The 16,649-nt window shown below is 46.5% G+C and overlaps 1 protein-coding gene across 1 annotated transcript in view; it reads right to left on the bottom strand.

Moving 5' to 3' along the window:
- Positions 1-754: 754 nt before the first annotated feature.
- The window catches only part of WDR3 (WD repeat domain 3), a 19,562-nt gene continuing 3,667 nt past the window's right edge, over positions 755-16,649 (bottom strand). Inside the window, exons 5-26 of the mRNA XM_059465842.1 lie at positions 16,440-16,535; positions 15,187-15,300; positions 14,173-14,274; positions 13,957-14,054; positions 12,927-13,022; positions 12,397-12,627; positions 11,560-11,653; positions 11,139-11,240; positions 10,388-10,473; positions 9,838-9,973; positions 9,077-9,133; positions 8,298-8,398; positions 8,042-8,153; positions 7,793-7,927; positions 6,466-6,516; positions 6,194-6,259; positions 5,303-5,395; positions 4,719-4,766; positions 3,280-3,323; positions 2,662-2,790; positions 2,075-2,168; positions 755-1,451 (exon numbers count right to left, since the gene is read on the bottom strand). Coding sequence (XP_059321825.1) covers positions 1,296-1,451; positions 2,075-2,168; positions 2,662-2,790; positions 3,280-3,323; positions 4,719-4,766; positions 5,303-5,395; positions 6,194-6,259; positions 6,466-6,516; positions 7,793-7,927; positions 8,042-8,153; positions 8,298-8,398; positions 9,077-9,133; positions 9,838-9,973; positions 10,388-10,473; positions 11,139-11,240; positions 11,560-11,653; positions 12,397-12,627; positions 12,927-13,022; positions 13,957-14,054; positions 14,173-14,274; positions 15,187-15,300; positions 16,440-16,535 — 2,241 coding nt within the window. The 3' untranslated portion in view covers positions 755-1,295. The remainder of the gene's footprint in view (positions 1,452-2,074; positions 2,169-2,661; positions 2,791-3,279; positions 3,324-4,718; positions 4,767-5,302; positions 5,396-6,193; positions 6,260-6,465; positions 6,517-7,792; positions 7,928-8,041; positions 8,154-8,297; positions 8,399-9,076; positions 9,134-9,837; positions 9,974-10,387; positions 10,474-11,138; positions 11,241-11,559; positions 11,654-12,396; positions 12,628-12,926; positions 13,023-13,956; positions 14,055-14,172; positions 14,275-15,186; positions 15,301-16,439; positions 16,536-16,649) is intronic.

Raw genomic sequence — 16,649 nt, 5'->3', positions numbered from 1 at the left:
GCAGAGCTGTATGAAGGCTGCCATTTCTATAAAGAGTCTGAGAACCACCTGGAAATGGAGCACAATGTGCTCCTGTGAATCACCCAGACCCAGGCAAGTGAACAACCATCCCCTGACAAAGTCACTTATGAACAGCCAAGGTATGGTTGTTACACCTGAGGTGCTGCCTGGAGAATGACCAGCTGAACTGCTGTCTTTTGCATAATTGCTAGTAATAGACAACCTGAGACAAAGACAGCAGTCAGCCACAACTGGGATGCAACTAAAAATCCACATGAAACTCAAGTTAGAAGTTCAGCTTTGAGTACCCAAGTCAGACATGTGAGCCTAACACTCAGCAAAGTATCTGGAAGTAGCCCCCACCACATCCCCCAAACCAGTGACACTTGACCATTGGTAAAAGAAACACAGCATGTGCTATAAATTAATAACAACAGCAGCAGAGACTTGTTCACTCCATTTTACCCCACTACCCCCACTGTGAAAATAAATCATTTTATCTGACACAGGACAAGTACAACATTGCAACCAATCAGTGCAATTTCTAAAGCCTGGAGCAAGTAAAAGGCAAACAATCCAGGCTTCTCACACTTGGTCTGCCAGCTCTCCAAAAAAACACAATCTGGGATGGCAAGCCATTCATTTGCTCCCACTGATTTTATTCTCTGTAAAAAATCTTTTGAAAACAGACACACAGGCCAAAGCAACTGAGGATTTACAAAGGAAATACCAGGACAAAAGACTATGGACAAAATTGTCTCACAAAGCAAATATAAATATGCCTTTAATAGAGTGCAGCCATGTTTCTCCCTGTCCCACTAAAGAGTGAGTGGCTGTAGCTCAAGTCCTCACACTTCAGCAGAAACCACAGAGCTTTTTCCACAGGCCACAAGCCACCAGCAGGTGTCAGTGAAAAATCCTGCCAGGATTTTAATCCTGGATAAAGGCATGGTCTCACCAGCAGTCTGTGTGCTGGATTCCATCCAATCAATGCTGCCAGAATGAGCTGATCCCAGAATAAATCAACTCCATTTCTAACAGGCATTCCACTAGAGGAAGAGCACATGCCTTTGACAGCCACCTCAGGCATCTATCTGCAGCAGACTAGAGAGAGTCCATCTCACAGACAACCATCCTGAGTTGGGTTTACATGCTGGGTTACACCACGTGGAGGGGACAGACTTTGTCCCAGCCACAGGACTTCATCACAGATGTTCAGCCACAAGAACACTTCCATGGTCAGCAGTGAGGTTACATGAGTCCATCCAGGTGCTCTGGGTCTTGGGCAGCAAATGCTAGAGCATTGCAAGAACCATCTTTTCTTTCTTCTTCCTTTTTCTTTTCTTCTCCTCAAAACGTTCAGTAGCATCAGCAAAAAATGTCACCTCCTCCTTGGCCTCAATCTCTCTCTTCAGGAACTGGAGCCCTGCCATGTTGAATCCCAGCACATCCTGCAGAGACAGACCAGCACCACACTGTGAGGCACATCCCAAGCTAGCTAGGGTGCAGAGAGTCCTGCACTGGCCACCCTCTACTAAGAGATGATGAAAACAAGACAATCCACAGATTTAAAGAAAGAAATGTTAGTTTAAATGTAAACTCCCTCTGACCAGGAGAACAGCCAGTCCTGCACTCAGTTCCCCACAGTCCTTTCCTAAACGCAGCTATAATCCACCACATTCTCTGAAAGACAAGTTGCTGGCAGGCACCTGAAGCTTCCTCTGGGAAAATGCACAGTGTGCATTGAGGCAGCAGCCCAGAGAAAAGCCCAGGAGAAGCAGGGAGTTACTTTACCTCCCACATATTTAGAAACTAGTGAGCCAAGATCCAAGCACATGTATCAGGAAACAAGTGCAAATGAGGCAGGGAGCACAATTACATGCTCACCACTGTGGTATTCTCACATGAGGAGGAACATAGGGAAAAGACAGCCTATTTGCAAAAGAGGATGGTTTAAATGAGTTCAGATCCCCATACAACTTCCCCACTGGACACCACAGAACAACTCATGCTCACAAACATTGGCTCATCCCATTATTCTACATCCTGGAAAAGGGGAGGGTGTAACACTCACCCGGGCCTCACTGACTCTGGAGATGGTGGTTTTCTTCAGATTTTCTATTACTGTCACCAGCATCTGGTTGCTTGTGATCTGCCCAAAATGTATCCTGGGAACAAAGCAGACAGTGTATTGCAGTATTGTTATTAGAGACATCACAAAGGCCCTCTCCTGAGCCTCTGTATGTTCTGGACATACAGGGTTTTTTTAATCAATCTCCCCAGACACTGGACATGGACAGGCATGGACAAATTCATCTGGAAAAGCTGTTTTCTCAAGTTTAACAGTGGTTCAGGGGGAAGGTCTTTCTGAGAACACAGGCTCTACAGTGACTCTGTGCCACCAACAGTGCCTCATCAGGCTTGATGTGGGGTCTTCTCATCCCAGTGAGAATTGGGCCACCAGGACCAGCAACCCCATCCAGGCATGTCAGCACTCTGCACCCAAGCAGTTCCTTCCCACACACCATTCACTGTGGGCTGCAGAGATTCCTCATCTCCTACAGATACCATGTGTTTATTCCCAAGGATGCTTCCCAAGAGTTTCAGGCCCAGAGACTCAGAAGAAAGCCCAGATGCAGTCTGGGCAGATAAAGGACTCACTTGAGCAGGAAGAGGAGAGCTCGGCACAGAAGCTCAACATCTGAGCCCTGCTGAATATATTCATTGAAAAGTCTGAGCAGGTCAGGGACATAGGAGAAAGGCAGCACCAGGAGAGACTCTTCCAGCTCACTGAGGGAAAAAGCAAAGGGACACAAGCATTAGTCTCAGCCAGCACACTGCTACAGATGAGCAGGAAACACATCCACATATGTGGGTTCTGCTACTCAGCCATGCTAAGCACTTCTCACAGCTGCTCCATGAGTGCCCACATCTGCACCAGATGTCCTGCACCTGCACAGCCCAGGCATCTTGTGGCACAGGGAGCAGGCACACAGCCTTCGCTCCTCAGCATCCCCAAACTGCTCTCCACATACACGCACAGCTCCAAGCAGCCAACCCACATCCAGAAGCTTCAGTCCACACTCCCCATGGAAGGAACACTTCCCATTCCCCAGTTCCATGCATGTCCCAAAAGAGGCTGCCAGGAACAGTGACTCCAGACTCTCTAGCACCGTCCATACCTTGCATGAGAGACCACTCAAGGAGCCCAGCCAGTCCTGGGCTTAGAAACCCAACACTGAGTCACAAATGTGTTCAGCAATGAAGTTGAGGACTCACCTCGACTTGACCTTCTTGAAAACTTCCAGCACATAGGCAGAAGGCTGCAACAGAGAAAAGACAACAGCCCTGCTTAATAAGAAACATTCCAGGCCCAACATGCCCTAAAGTCCACTTCACACAGTTAAAAACACACCATCTCATCTTGTGAGAGACACATCAAGTTGAATACAACAAAGAGGAAACCCTTTCAGCTTCAATCAGCTGCCACTCTGAGAAGTTCTCCCTCAGCTTTCTCAGGACACTCTACACTGGTGAAGAATATTGTGAAAAATCTAATTTATATTTAATCAGCTAAGTCATCTCAATTTATGTCAATGAATCTTGCACAAATTGGACAAAAAGCTTGGTAAAACAAATTATGTATAAAAACTTTATACAAACTAATCTCCCAGACTTAATTCCTACTACTCCTGTTTATCTGCATTTGATTTCCAGAGCAGAGCTGGGAATTGGGAAAGAAAAGTGCCTCTAACTACTAAATCATAGGATTTCATTCCTTCTGTCAAGTCTATCCAACTTATAATTAAATAGACCTATAATCATGGAGGAAGGGACAGAAGGGCTCTTGCAAGGTGGTTACAGGTAATTAGAAGCAAGACAGAGGCTGTTGCATCTGGCACTGACATTCAGCTCTGAGCAATCTGGTCTAGTGGGAGGTGTCCCTGCCCAGGGCAGAGGGGTTGGAACCAGATGATACTGAAGGTCCCATCCAACCCAAACCATTGTATGATTGCATGAAAAGGGGAGAGAGAAAAAACAAGGATCTTCCTAAGGGTACTTAAAAACCACAGTCTGGGAGTCCACACTGGAATAAACCAGGAAAACAAAAACTAATCTACTCAGTAGTGGATTTTTACTTATCAATTAAATCCATGCATCCCTGTCTGTGTACTTCGCAATATGTCAAAAATCCACAGAATTTAGTGAAAACTGTTGAGCAGTACAATGACATGAATGAATAAGGGCACCAGCTCTAGCCTGCATCACCCAGGCATTGAACTTCCATTCAGAATTTTCTCAATGTAAACACTGCAGGAATAGGAAAAGAAAGTGTAATTGTAGCAACACCACATAAATAAACCTGGGAGAGGTTTGAACTAGCTTTCCTGTATCTTGGAGGAGACTGTAAACCCCTGGCTCATGACAAGGAACATCATAAAGTCATGGCTACCATCAGGGTTGTTTAACCCTGACAGGGTTGAACTTTTCTAATACACATGCATGATACTAAAAAATAACAAAAAAATACAAACAAACAAACACCCAAAAAAATCAACATGAAAACCCTAAATTATGTTCACTTTGCACAAGCAATAAAAGTTGAACTAAGCAGTCCTGCCCCACAGCAACCTAGCATGTTGGCTCAGCCAGCAAATCAACCAGCCCCACTCCAGCTGAGAATGGAGCACAGCCTGCAGCCTGGGCATTCCACTTACTGTAATATTTCCATAGGCACGAAGAATGGGATTGACAGGGAAGGGAACCTGGAGACACAGAATGGGTTAGAATGAGGCAGGTGTGTGAATATAAATGCATATTCAGAGCAAACTTTTACCCACAGCAGAAGAGAGCTTTTACTGAGTGTCTTCCTGCAATTCCCACATCTCCACCCTCCCCAGAATGTTTCTGAAGGCCTCTTGCAAAGCCATCAGACATATATGACTAACACGGATGAATTTCCTTCCACTTCTTGTCACTTTTCCCATTTCTATGACAGCCCCTTATTCAGCAAGGAGTGCTGAGATGAAGGCAAAGTTGAGGCTTGAGGAGGAACCTGCATCAGCACACTCTCCAGGGACAAAACTTATGTTTTAGACTGCTATGACTTTAGGGATAAAGACCACTGGAGAGAACCCCTAATTATGCCCCAAAGCATGGTGCCATTTAGTTCTCCAAAAGATTTGAGCAAATGTCTGCTGTTTTCAGCTGTCCTGACTTTATCTGCATGCTAAGCCTTTCCAGTGAGCTGGAAGGATACACCCAACACACCTTGGGATTTTTACATCCCTCAGTCTTTTACCTCTTTTCCTGCAGCTTTGCATATGGCATTGTGCTCCTTTAGTTTTACAGTCTCTTCTCTGTACAGCTCGATAGCTTCCATGATCCTCTCAGCCTGTGCAGCACAAGAACAGCACATCAGTGACACCAGACAAGCCAGGACAAAGCTCAGCTGGACAAAGGGAGGTGGAAGCAGAGGTGCTGACACAGAGCACCACACGGCACCTCCCCTGCTAACCTCTACTCCAGACTGCACCATTGCCCTGAACACACAAGTGATGTCCTGAAGATGTGACACTCCATCCACATTCCCCCAGTGCCCTGGGTGCTCTCTGCTGCAGCTTCAGGTGTTGCTTTGACCACCACCCCAAGCAGTGTCCCTTTGGGGCACGAGCCAGGGTCAGGCCATTTTGACTATTCAGATGAAGGATTTCCTCTGAAAATCACCAAACCATTGAAATCTGCAGTCATGGAATTACCCACCCCACACCTTCCCAGTAGATCTCCCACATCAAGCACCACAATAGATTTCCACCTTCCACAGAACCCCACTGGACTGCACAGCCCTTCAGGGAGAGCCCTAATGACTTGAGAACATCCCAGCTGCCTTTTGCTCCTTTGGGATGCTCCAGAGGGCAAGGGCAGCTCTGTCTGTCCCACATGTGACAGGCAGCTGCAGGAACTCCACATCTCATTCCCCTCAGGAGGAAAGAATTCCTGGTGTGTGACTCTCCAGAGTCAAAACCCTCCCTGTCAGCTTCTGAGCAGGACAGACTGCCTGTGCATGCAAGAGCAACCTGCCCCTATGTGACAGCACAGGTTACTCTCCAAACTGATGCTATGACCCCATGAGAGGCCCCCTTGAGGGACTGGCAAGGCACAAAGCCACACTGGCAGAGCCACAGCACCTTACCGCTTTGATGGTTTCAATGGTCTTCTTTCCTGCCAGCCCTGTCTCTCCTTGCCTCTCTCCAGCCACCTGCAAAATACAAAATACAGAGCTGCACTTCCATCCTTCCACAACACCACACAGCAGTCAAGCTTCAGCACTCCCTTCCCCCCTGCACTGCCTCAAAGCAAGAAAACATTCCTTTCTCCCTGATACCTCTTCCATGCCTCTTACAGAAATAGTTTTTCCAGAGTTTGTACAATCAGACTGACACACATCCAGATGGTGCAACTCACCACAGGCTGCTCTTCCTTTGCCACACTCTCTTCATATTCAGCTTCTCGTTGCTACAGAGGATGAGAACACAACAAATAACAGCAGTGAGTAAGGCAAGGGTGCAACTCCCTTACAGAGTATTTGAGCAAGACAACCTGGAGGGCTTCATGCAGCCCATTGCAAAACCAGGACCAATCAGCAGAGTCCAACAATGCCAGTGGCAAAATGCCCATTTGTCCCTGGTCCCAGCCCCACAGTGAACTCCAGAATCTCCCACAGAGAAAGAAATCCAGGTCTCTGCTCTGGGTGCAGGAACAGCCCTTCAGGATCCCACCAAGCTGAGATAGACACCACAGTTCAGCACCACACCTTTCACCAGCCACAAAACACAGAGGGAACAAATCTAGAGAAGTCTCAGGGTTGTCCTGGGCTGCAAAAGGAAAGAGTCTCTGGTCTGCCACCTCTCACATGAAAGGGCACCAATTATGTTATGCATACTTCACTACTCATGGATTCATGCCCACCTTGCCATTCAAACTTGACCCAAAACACACTTTTCTGGAATCTGCAAAAGAGCTGTCTCTGTCTCTCCTTTTACCAAATACAGGACATCAAGGTACAGCATCTAGGTCAGCTCTTGTTTGTTAAAAAAAACCAAATATCTATTGCAGGTTTCTCATCCATTCCTGCTTCTGCATTTCTGCCTCCTCCTCCCTCACTGTGGTTTAAGAACTACCTTAGGTAGGAGTGACAGAAACAGGCTTCTCTGAGGGATCCAGCAAAAAGATAGAGTTACAAATTGTTCCCAGGGAACCTCTGCTTGGATACATGAAACAAACACATCGGCCACCCCAGTGGTGGCTCAGTACTGGAACAGGTGCTCAGACAGAATGGAAAATCTATTTCCTTGGAGATGTCAGTGTATGAAGGCAAGTCTCTAAGCTGTCTAATATAGCATTAAGATCATCCTGCAGTGAGCAAAGGGTTGGACAAGAGACCTCCAGACTTTTCCTCCTATTGAAGTCCTTCTGAATTGATGATTCCTTCCAATACATGCTCAAATGATAGAGAAGGAGCTTCTTCCAGCATCCCTGAGCTCTGGGGCCAGCTACTGAGACAGGAGGGACCTCTCACAGCTGGAAAAGGCACAAACTGCATTTAACAGGAGCAGTGCTCTCCATCCCTCCCCATCAGCCACCTGCTGAACTGCCCCCCAAACACATTTGTGCTGAAAGGCACACAAGAGAATGTCAAACACTGCAAGCAACAGACATGCAGAAAGCCACTGAAGACCAAGGAAAAAAAAGGTCTGGAAGTTGGTTTTGGTAGGAAAGATGCAACTCTCACCATCTCCCTCTCCTCTTCCAGAATCAGTGGCTCCCTTGTCCTTTCCCAGAGGCGCAGGGACTTGTCATGGGATGCTGACACCACATAATCTCCATTGGGACTGAGCGCCAAACACCAAACCTCCTGGTGATGCCCCTGCACAGAGGACAGAAGAGCTATGACATCAACATCACCCAACTTACACCCTTGAGGAAAATCCTCCTCATGCAGGGATAATACTTCCTTTCAACAGACTCCAAAGCTTCCTACCTCCAGTGTCTGGATATGCTCAAATTTATCTGCATCCCACTGCTTAATCTTGTTGTCCTTTCCAGCTGTGAAGAAGAGATGGGATTTGGGCACAAACTGCAGATACATCACACTGGAAGAGAAAAAGGCTCAAATTTACCCACTTGGGGAACACTGCAGAACTCCCCCTGTCTATGCTGGATAAAAGGATTATTGCAGGATCACAGCTCCTTGGAGACAAGTCCACAGTCCAAAGTTGGTGTAGGATTTGACTAACCTGTCATCGTGGGCAAAGAGAGAACGGTGACAGTCCCCAAAATCCAAGCCCCAAATCTTCACATTCCTGTCAGCAGAGCCAGTTGCAATTAGAGTCCCATCCTAGAGAGCAACAAAGAGAGAGGAGGGGGTGGGGAGCTGGCTGGCAGCCCCACAAGGAACTGCTGCTGCCCCAGTGACTCTGCACTAAGTAGGCAGACACCTGGCTCCTGAAATGTGGTCCCAACCCTCCACCTCCTTCCCAGTGGCCCCTGCTCTGGCACTGGCACAGCCCACTGACAGCACTCTGGCCCCCCTGTGACCCTCTGCAGGTACTTGGCTATATCCTGACATTCTTCTTGGCTTCCAATGAGCCTCATTCCAAAGATACCTCAGAGCAAGATGCAGCCCAAGAATGAAAAGGCACAAAGAGGCTCCTTCCTCTCAGCACCTGCCCTCTGCTCCCACTCACAATTCAGCTCCCCTCACACAGCAACTTCAGCAGAAAGCAGCCTGTACCTGTTACAATGACTGCAAGGGACTTTCACAGCATTTTGATTTCCACTCACTCACAAAATGCCCCAGGGTCAGTTCTGTCATGACCTCAACTCTGACAGCCCTTCCAGTGAGCACAGGACTGCAGAATAAGAAAGGGCTTGCTGTGTCCCACCCAGAAACTGCTAAGTCAGGAGTGAGGAGGTGACAAGAAAGCTTTATTCTAGAGGCCTTGATGCCAGCAGAGGCTCTCACATTCATCCATACCACCACAGTCCCAAGTTGCACAGCCCTAATGATACTTACATAGCAGATGTCCATACACAGCACTGGCAGCTTGTGTCCATACAGAGAAAGGAAAAACTGAAGCAGAAGAAAGATGACTCAGTTAGACATGCTGGGTAGAGGTGTGCAAATCTCAAGCTCCAGGCTACTTCTGCTCTGCCTCAGGAGCTGTTTTTCTAGCACTGCCCCACTTTCATTCTTGCCCTGAACCCTGTTAGCAGCAGGGTCATGAGGCTAGAATTGAGAAGAAGATGGAAGCAGCCAAGCAAGCTGAACTAGTTCTGTTTCCCTCCAGCTAACTCTGGTGCCAATCACCAGTGTCAATGGAGTTCATTTCTGTTTCTCTGCACATAACTGCCAGCACCAATCTGTCTTGTGTCACTCCATAACATTCACATGCTAATACACAGCTCACAAATCCACCACACACTGCTCACAAGGAAGGTTCTCCTCCCACAGGCTTTGCCTCTGCCGTGCCCTATTTAACACCACATGAGGCACATTCATCCCCCACCTTCACAGTGCCTGACAGATCTGGAGTACCACCACATCTGCAGGGTTTAGAATGAACCTTGCCACCTGCAGGCTCAGAACACTTTTGAAATGAAAAATGGATCTTCCAGTTCCCAGCGGAACAACCATGGTTCTGTCAGGTTTGCCAGCAAACAGCCCCCTGAAGAAGGATGCATGTTCCACATAAAACAAACACTTTTCCTTTGTATTCCTGCAGGTTACAGTTACATCCCTTCCTGCACAGCCTCACAGCATGTTTGGTCAGGCACCTTGAGCGTGTCAACGTAGAAAACCTTGACAGTGCAGTCCAGCAGGGAGACAGCCAGCAGCTTCTGGTTGGGGCTGTAGCGCACGCAGAGCACGTCCTCATCCAGCTGCAACACCCGCACGTGCTTCATGGAGAGCCTGGCAGCAAGAGGGAAAAACAACTGGCAACCCAAGCAAACAAACTAGGAAGAGAAATGGATACAAGTCCCACTCTGCACCCTGGGAAAGGAAGTGAATTCTAACATGCAGCACATCATTCCTCACTATGACAGGACTGGAAATAAGCAGGCTCTGGTGGCTGATGAATTTCACTGCTATATTTCTGGTAATGATCTGCAGGCCCAGTCTGATGAGACACGAAACTCACACACACAAAAAGGGATCAGAATGAGGCAAGTGCCCTCCTCCAGCTAAGCTCAGATCTCCACAAAACTGCACTGAGCCCACACTCTCCTCCATGTGCTCCACACTGATGTCATGAGCAGTTCCTGCAGTGCACAGCAGAGGCCAAAGCACCCATGATCAACAATGGCACAAGGTTTATCTTCTCACCTTTTCTGAACACTGCTCTCATCCTTCACAAGCTCAAACTCCCAGAACTTGACACATTTATCAGCACCTCCTGTCACAAAGCCATGCTGTAGGGGAAAACAAGAAAATTGCTGTGAAACTCGTTCCTATCATCCAAAGCAAGTCTACAGCAAGGAATTGCCAACACAGAGGAGGTTTTTGAGATGTCCCACGTTCCTACACCATTAATGATTAAGTGGACACCACCAGGAGCATTTGGTCTGGTTAAAGCACACACTGCCAGAGCAACAAAGACTATTTCAAAAGCTCTAGCTTATTTTGGAGGTCTAAGACAAAGACCCTAAATGTAAAACAAAACCTGGATTGAAACTTTGGGATGGAAAGCCATCATCTCAGCTGCAGCTAACAATATGCTTTTGATTTGTGACCAGCTTGAGACTCTTACTGCTACTGGGTAACACACACCTGACCACCACCCTACAACAGAGCCTTCTTAAGGAACAGCAGTTCAACTTTTTACATTAAGAAGGAGGTTAAAATCCATCCCATATGTAGGGTGGATGAATTTTGGGCAGATTATTTCTTGTTATGGTTTTGATTCCACTAGAAAGTTATTAGACACTATCAGCTGCATCTTCCAAGATGAGGGGTTCCATGCTTCCACGGAACAAAGCACGCAGTGCAAAACAAATTCCATGTGCAAACACAGTACTATAGGAAAGAACCATGTGAAAAGATGTGCAAATGATACTTTTAAGGGTGGCTGAGTTACCTGGTCTGGTGAAAGAGCAATAGACCACACTGCCCCGTCGTGAGCATCAAGTGTCTCTATCAGACTGCCAGAAGCCAGGTCATACAGCTGCAGCTTCCCTGTCTGGGGAGAAAGACATCACAGAAAAGAATCAGCCTCTGCTCACAACTCATGACAGCTCCTGGCAGAAGAGCTCCCTGCCACCCATGCCCCCAGAAGCCAGCTTCACTAGGTAGCTGTTACACACTGATCTCCATCAGGGCCTTCCCAAAGCTCTACTCTGCTTTCCACCTCAAGCCACAGGAGTTCTGTAACAACTCTGGGAACAGAGCAGTGCTGCAGTTTAGGAGAGGCAATGCATGTTCTGTGAGGCTGCCTTAGTGACACTTTCCTATCACATTCCCAGACCTGGGCAGTGTGGAGTCAGAGGGCTGCTCCTTACCTTGGTCCCAAGGATGACCTGCCGATCCCCGGGGACAAAGAGCGAGCAGAGCGCGTACTCACACTCCATCGTCCGGATGCACTGCAAGGTCGACCTGTGGACAGAGAGAGAGCCCAAAACCACTTATCACCCACAGAATCTGCCCTGCTCAGTGAGACATGCTCCAGTGTGACCTCTATCCACAGCTGTCTTTCAGCTGGGGTCAGAAAATAAGCCACCACCATCCCATTGACCCAAACACTACCCAGCACTACTGCTAACAATGTTTTCCATAAAAACATGCCACTGTGTTGTCCACCATCATGACCTATTGCTGCTGTGAACAAGAACAGAGCTCCTCATTTTAAACAGCATTTCAGGAAGGGATGGAGTATAAAATAGTGTACTCAGAGGAAACTGAGCTTGAAATCAACACCACTCAAGAAACACTGGGACAGCACTCTACATCAACACACAACTCTCTAGATCAAACCAAAGCCTACTCAGTCTAATACAAGATCCTTCAGATAAGATGCCAAGAAACCCACATGCTCCCTAAAGAACAGGCTTGTTTAGGGTAACAGTTAATACCGTTTATTAAAAAATTATAAAACAGAAAAAACCCATAGCCAAGTAGTCTATACACGATATGACCTTTGTGTTTAGACCTTCTGTTGAAATTTTAGATCTATAGTTTCTCAGTTTCCCTAATAAGGAAAAATGAAAAATCATTTTCTATTTGCTTCCCTCACTTCATTTGCTGTTTTATCTATTTCCACTGTCCCCTCTTTCTTATCACTGCCTTTCTTAACACAGCATGTCTCAATTCTGGGAGACTGACACAACCAGACTGTGTACCTGTTCCAAATCTTCACAGACTCTGCAGCTGCTGAGAGAATGGCAATGTTGTCAGAGCTGAAAGCCAACGTCCTGACATCACTGCGGTGGCCTCCAATGGTTATCCTGGACACACGGACAGCCTGGGGCACTTGTGCTGACAGGTCCAGGTTGTACAACTCAATGACATTGTTCTGGAGCAGCAGTACCATCTTCAGCTCTCCTTTTGGAGAGAGAATCAAGTCAAATGACCTGTTTGATTAGATAAAATCAGAGCTGTACAGAGGGGCAATAATACAAAGTGTTGGAGGGATCAATTATCAAGAGCAACTGAGACAGAGGAATATGGACAGAGCACATCCAACAAGCAAGTGCACACTGAGCCATGGAGGTGTGAATGGACTAGAAATCATTGCAGGCCTCTCCCCAGCTCCAAGCTCAACATATGTTGAGGGGGAAACTTCTGCCTCCTCTGCCTGCACTGAGCCATGCAGAGCTCTCCCCAGGTAGCTGCATAACCACTCAGACTCTACAAAAGCTTTTCCACTCACTTGATTTTAGAAGAAGCTTTGACACTAGTGACCCGCTGAATCTCTTCCTGCAGGCTCAGCCCCACACTCCTTTCAGGCTCCTCTTCAGAGTTCTGTCTGGAAATGTCAGACAAGGGAGAAGAGTCAAATGACCCAGCACAGCCAACACAAACTAACATAGCAGCACAGAAAACATAAGGAAACCACTTAGCCTGCTGAAAACAACTTCCCTCTTATCCAGCAGTGCTTACCACATTTAAGAACAGGGACAGTGAAGGGTGGACAGTGAAGTTCATACCAGTATGCAGACTACTAAAAACACAAACTGTCCTAAAAAAACCTCCTCCTTTGGAGCCAAAACACAAGGCACATTACAAAGATGGATACAGAACAGGGAACAGAAGCTGTATTTGAGAGCAAGACCAGCTTCTGCTCATCTCCTATCACTCACCAAAAGCTCTCAGCCATTGCCAAAATGCATTTGCAGATTTGCAGATGCCCAGATTGCACAGATGCCCTGTGCTTTAGTTTCTACTCTGGAGCCAGACCTCTCCCTAAGGGCTGTTCTGAGGCACCTGTTAAGTGCCAGGATACACAGAGACACTTAACACAAAGTAACCATTAAGAAAACTCTCACCTGTATCTCTGCCTGCTGTAAAGCAGGAAATGAAGTATCAGATTCTCTGTGACTTCTCAGATGGAGCTCTCATTCCTGCATTGCCTACCAAGACCTTACTTTGATGCAGTATAAACACCAATGTCAGGTAGAGCTGAGCAGCTCTGAAAAACCCATTTTATATCCATTTCTTTGCACACTTTAGCTTTCTTTTTTCAGAGGGAAGATTCAGAAAGAAATGTATTTCCTTAGTCTCTGGGAACAGGGATGCTCAGACAAGCACAAGGATGCACAGAAAGATCAACCCCAAAATACAACAGGTAGCACAAAGAGAATGGCCAGAAGCTTGGAGTTTTCAACCACTGTGCAATGCTACACAATGAAGAGTTTTTCTAGAGCCTTCTGGATATAGACAGCATCCAAAAAATTACTTACTTGGCTTTTTTCCTTGCTTTCTTCATTTTTTTCTCCAATTTCTTTTGGATTTCCTCTTCGGAAAGGACAGAGAACACTTCGAGAATGGCATCTGTTCCCTAGGGTCAGAGCAAACAAATTCAAAGGTATGAAAGCCCTGGCTGGCCCTTACAGAAAGTACCCAGGCTCTCTACCAGTCTCCTCCACAGCTCAGTAGCAGAGCCCCCCATTACTCACATGGCAGGCCAAAAACTTGCCCATCCTGTCTGTGCCAAGAGTCACCACTCGGTCCCTCCCTTCCCGCATGATGGATCCGACCTTGCTGCACTTCACGATGCGCTGCAGGGAAAGAGGAACAAACTTGGCTCTGAAAGGTCAAATGATCCCAGCAAACTCAAGAAACCTAGGGGAAATGAACCTAAAGGGTCCTGGCAGAACAGCTGGTAAGGATAATAAAGGGACAAAACAAGCATCTGTGTGAGCTACAAGCTTATCTCCTGTGTTTTGTTGCATTTCAGCTGAAAATAATCATTGGCAGTCTCAGTGGAAGAATAACTTAATTTTATTGGCAAACCACATCCATTTAACAGACAGAGCTGATTTTTTATGCTACAGAGGCAGCAGAGCTCAGTCAAAAGAGGCAGAGAAGGTGAGAACAGAAACTCCTAAACGGGGCATTGAAGGGAGATAAATCCTCTGGAGAGGAAGCTGTAAAATTAATTAACCAAGTCAGGTATCTATCACAACGACAAGCAGCCTGAGATCTGAGCAGTACTCCAGAAAGACAGATTCAGTAAATCTAGAGCAGCAGAAAAGTGGGAATGGCTTTCTGCAATCTAATCTCACACCATATTTCATTGCAGTGCAACTCTGACCTCTCAGTTTCTGCGAAGCTGAGCATCAGTACTGAACTCAGCAGCTGCAAACCAGCAAGGAACTATTTATTTCTGTGATGTTTGATGAAAGATATCTATTGGCACTGTTTAAATTTATACATTTGCTAGTCCTTCTCAAACAGAAAGGAAAGAAAAACTGTCAGTGGAGAATAAATCTGTGGGTGTTTCGGCACACATACTTCTCCTGATGTTTTGGCAGGTAGATGAGGCAGCAACTGCTGCTGAGGAAGTTGTTATGGAACAAGACAAGAATTATCACATTTTCCAAAACAAACTAAATATGACATTAGGATATAAACCATGCAAATGGGGTTAGATACACCAGCTCAGAGACAGCTCAGAAAACTGATCTTACTTCCTCAGGATGCTCATCCAGCTCTAAGGTCTCATCCTCTTCAGTATTTTCTTCTGTTGCAGGTAAAGATGACGCTTTGCTTTTCTTGGATTCTGGCTCATCAGGATCTTTTACCTGCTCATAGGGAAAAAAAAAACAAAAACAATAAAAAACTCAAAAGGAATACCTTAAACCTCAAGAGCTATAGTATTGTGCTTTCTAGCTTACACTTCATTTCCCTGGAAATACAGCTGATTAGCATACACTGGAGTGTCCTAAAGAATTCCTGTAGGCACCAAGCACTCCATGTGCTCTCATGACTATCATCCACCCACAAGGCTGTCTTCCTCAGCTGTAAGTGTCCTAGATTGCCAAGCAAATTGTATTCTATTTGCCATCTGTATGGCAGTTGTCTTCTGTTAAGTGGGCAGTTTTCCTCATCTCTTCCACATCCAATCCTCTCTCAGAGGAGCCATCTGCTGATAATGGGCTGTTGAATGTCACTGCATGACTGATAAGAACTATAACATCCCATTGTGAGATGCTCTGCCTGGAGGGAAAAGGAAAGCTTTCCTACCCAGATATAATCCTGAGATTCTGGAACACCAGCACGGCTTCTCCACTGGATTTCCCAGAGCAACAGCTGCCTCTTCCACTGGATCTTCAGAGGAAGACTACACCCTTTCTACAGGATCCCTGCTCCAACAGAACCACACCTGACACTCCAGAAGAGCTGCAGCCACAATCCCAATTGGACTGCTACCAACATCCTGACCCACAGGGCGTCAGGTTGTGTTCTGACTCTGTCAGTGCTGTTTTAATTTACTGCATTGTTTATTTTATCTTTTTTTTTTATTTTCTTCCCTAATAAAGAACTGTTATTCTTGCTCCCGTATTTTTGCCTAAAAGCCCCTTAATTAAAAATTTATAGCAATTCAGAGGGAGGAGGTTTACATTTCTCATTTCAGGAGAGGCTCCTGCCTTCCTTAGCAGACACCTGTCTTTCAAAACCAAGACAGTAAGTGAGAAGGCAGGAAGATCTGACAGTGTGGAAATCTCGTTCTGGAAGTGCTCACAGCTTCACTTGAAAGTGCAAAACACAGGAAACAGCAAAGCCCAGCCCATGAGCAGCTCGTGGACCCGTCAGGTAGCAAAGACATTGCTCTGGCTGTTTCCCAGAACATCCATCAGATTTGAACATGTTCCAGTTCTTTCTCAGTTCAAAGACAAGCAGCTGGGCAGGGGGGCTGAGGGGTGACAGGGGAACGTCTTACCTCCTGGATGTAGGCGAGATCCCACACCCTCAGCTCACTGTCAGCGCTCCCAGTGATCAGACGCTTCTCTTGGGACAGCAAAGCCATGCCCCAGACCTGTCCAGAGGCACAATGTGAGGAACTGACTCCCTTAACAATCATTTAAAAAGCACAGCATCTTTAAATGACCTATTTAAACAGCAACCAAATAGAGAATGGATCTCGCTGGCA

This window comes from Ammospiza nelsoni, chromosome 2 (assembly GCF_027579445.1).
Source record: "Ammospiza nelsoni isolate bAmmNel1 chromosome 2, bAmmNel1.pri, whole genome shotgun sequence".
Classification (NCBI taxonomy): domain Eukaryota; kingdom Metazoa; phylum Chordata; class Aves; order Passeriformes; family Passerellidae; genus Ammospiza; species Ammospiza nelsoni.
This window is presented reverse-complemented; position numbering and strand designations above follow the sequence as displayed.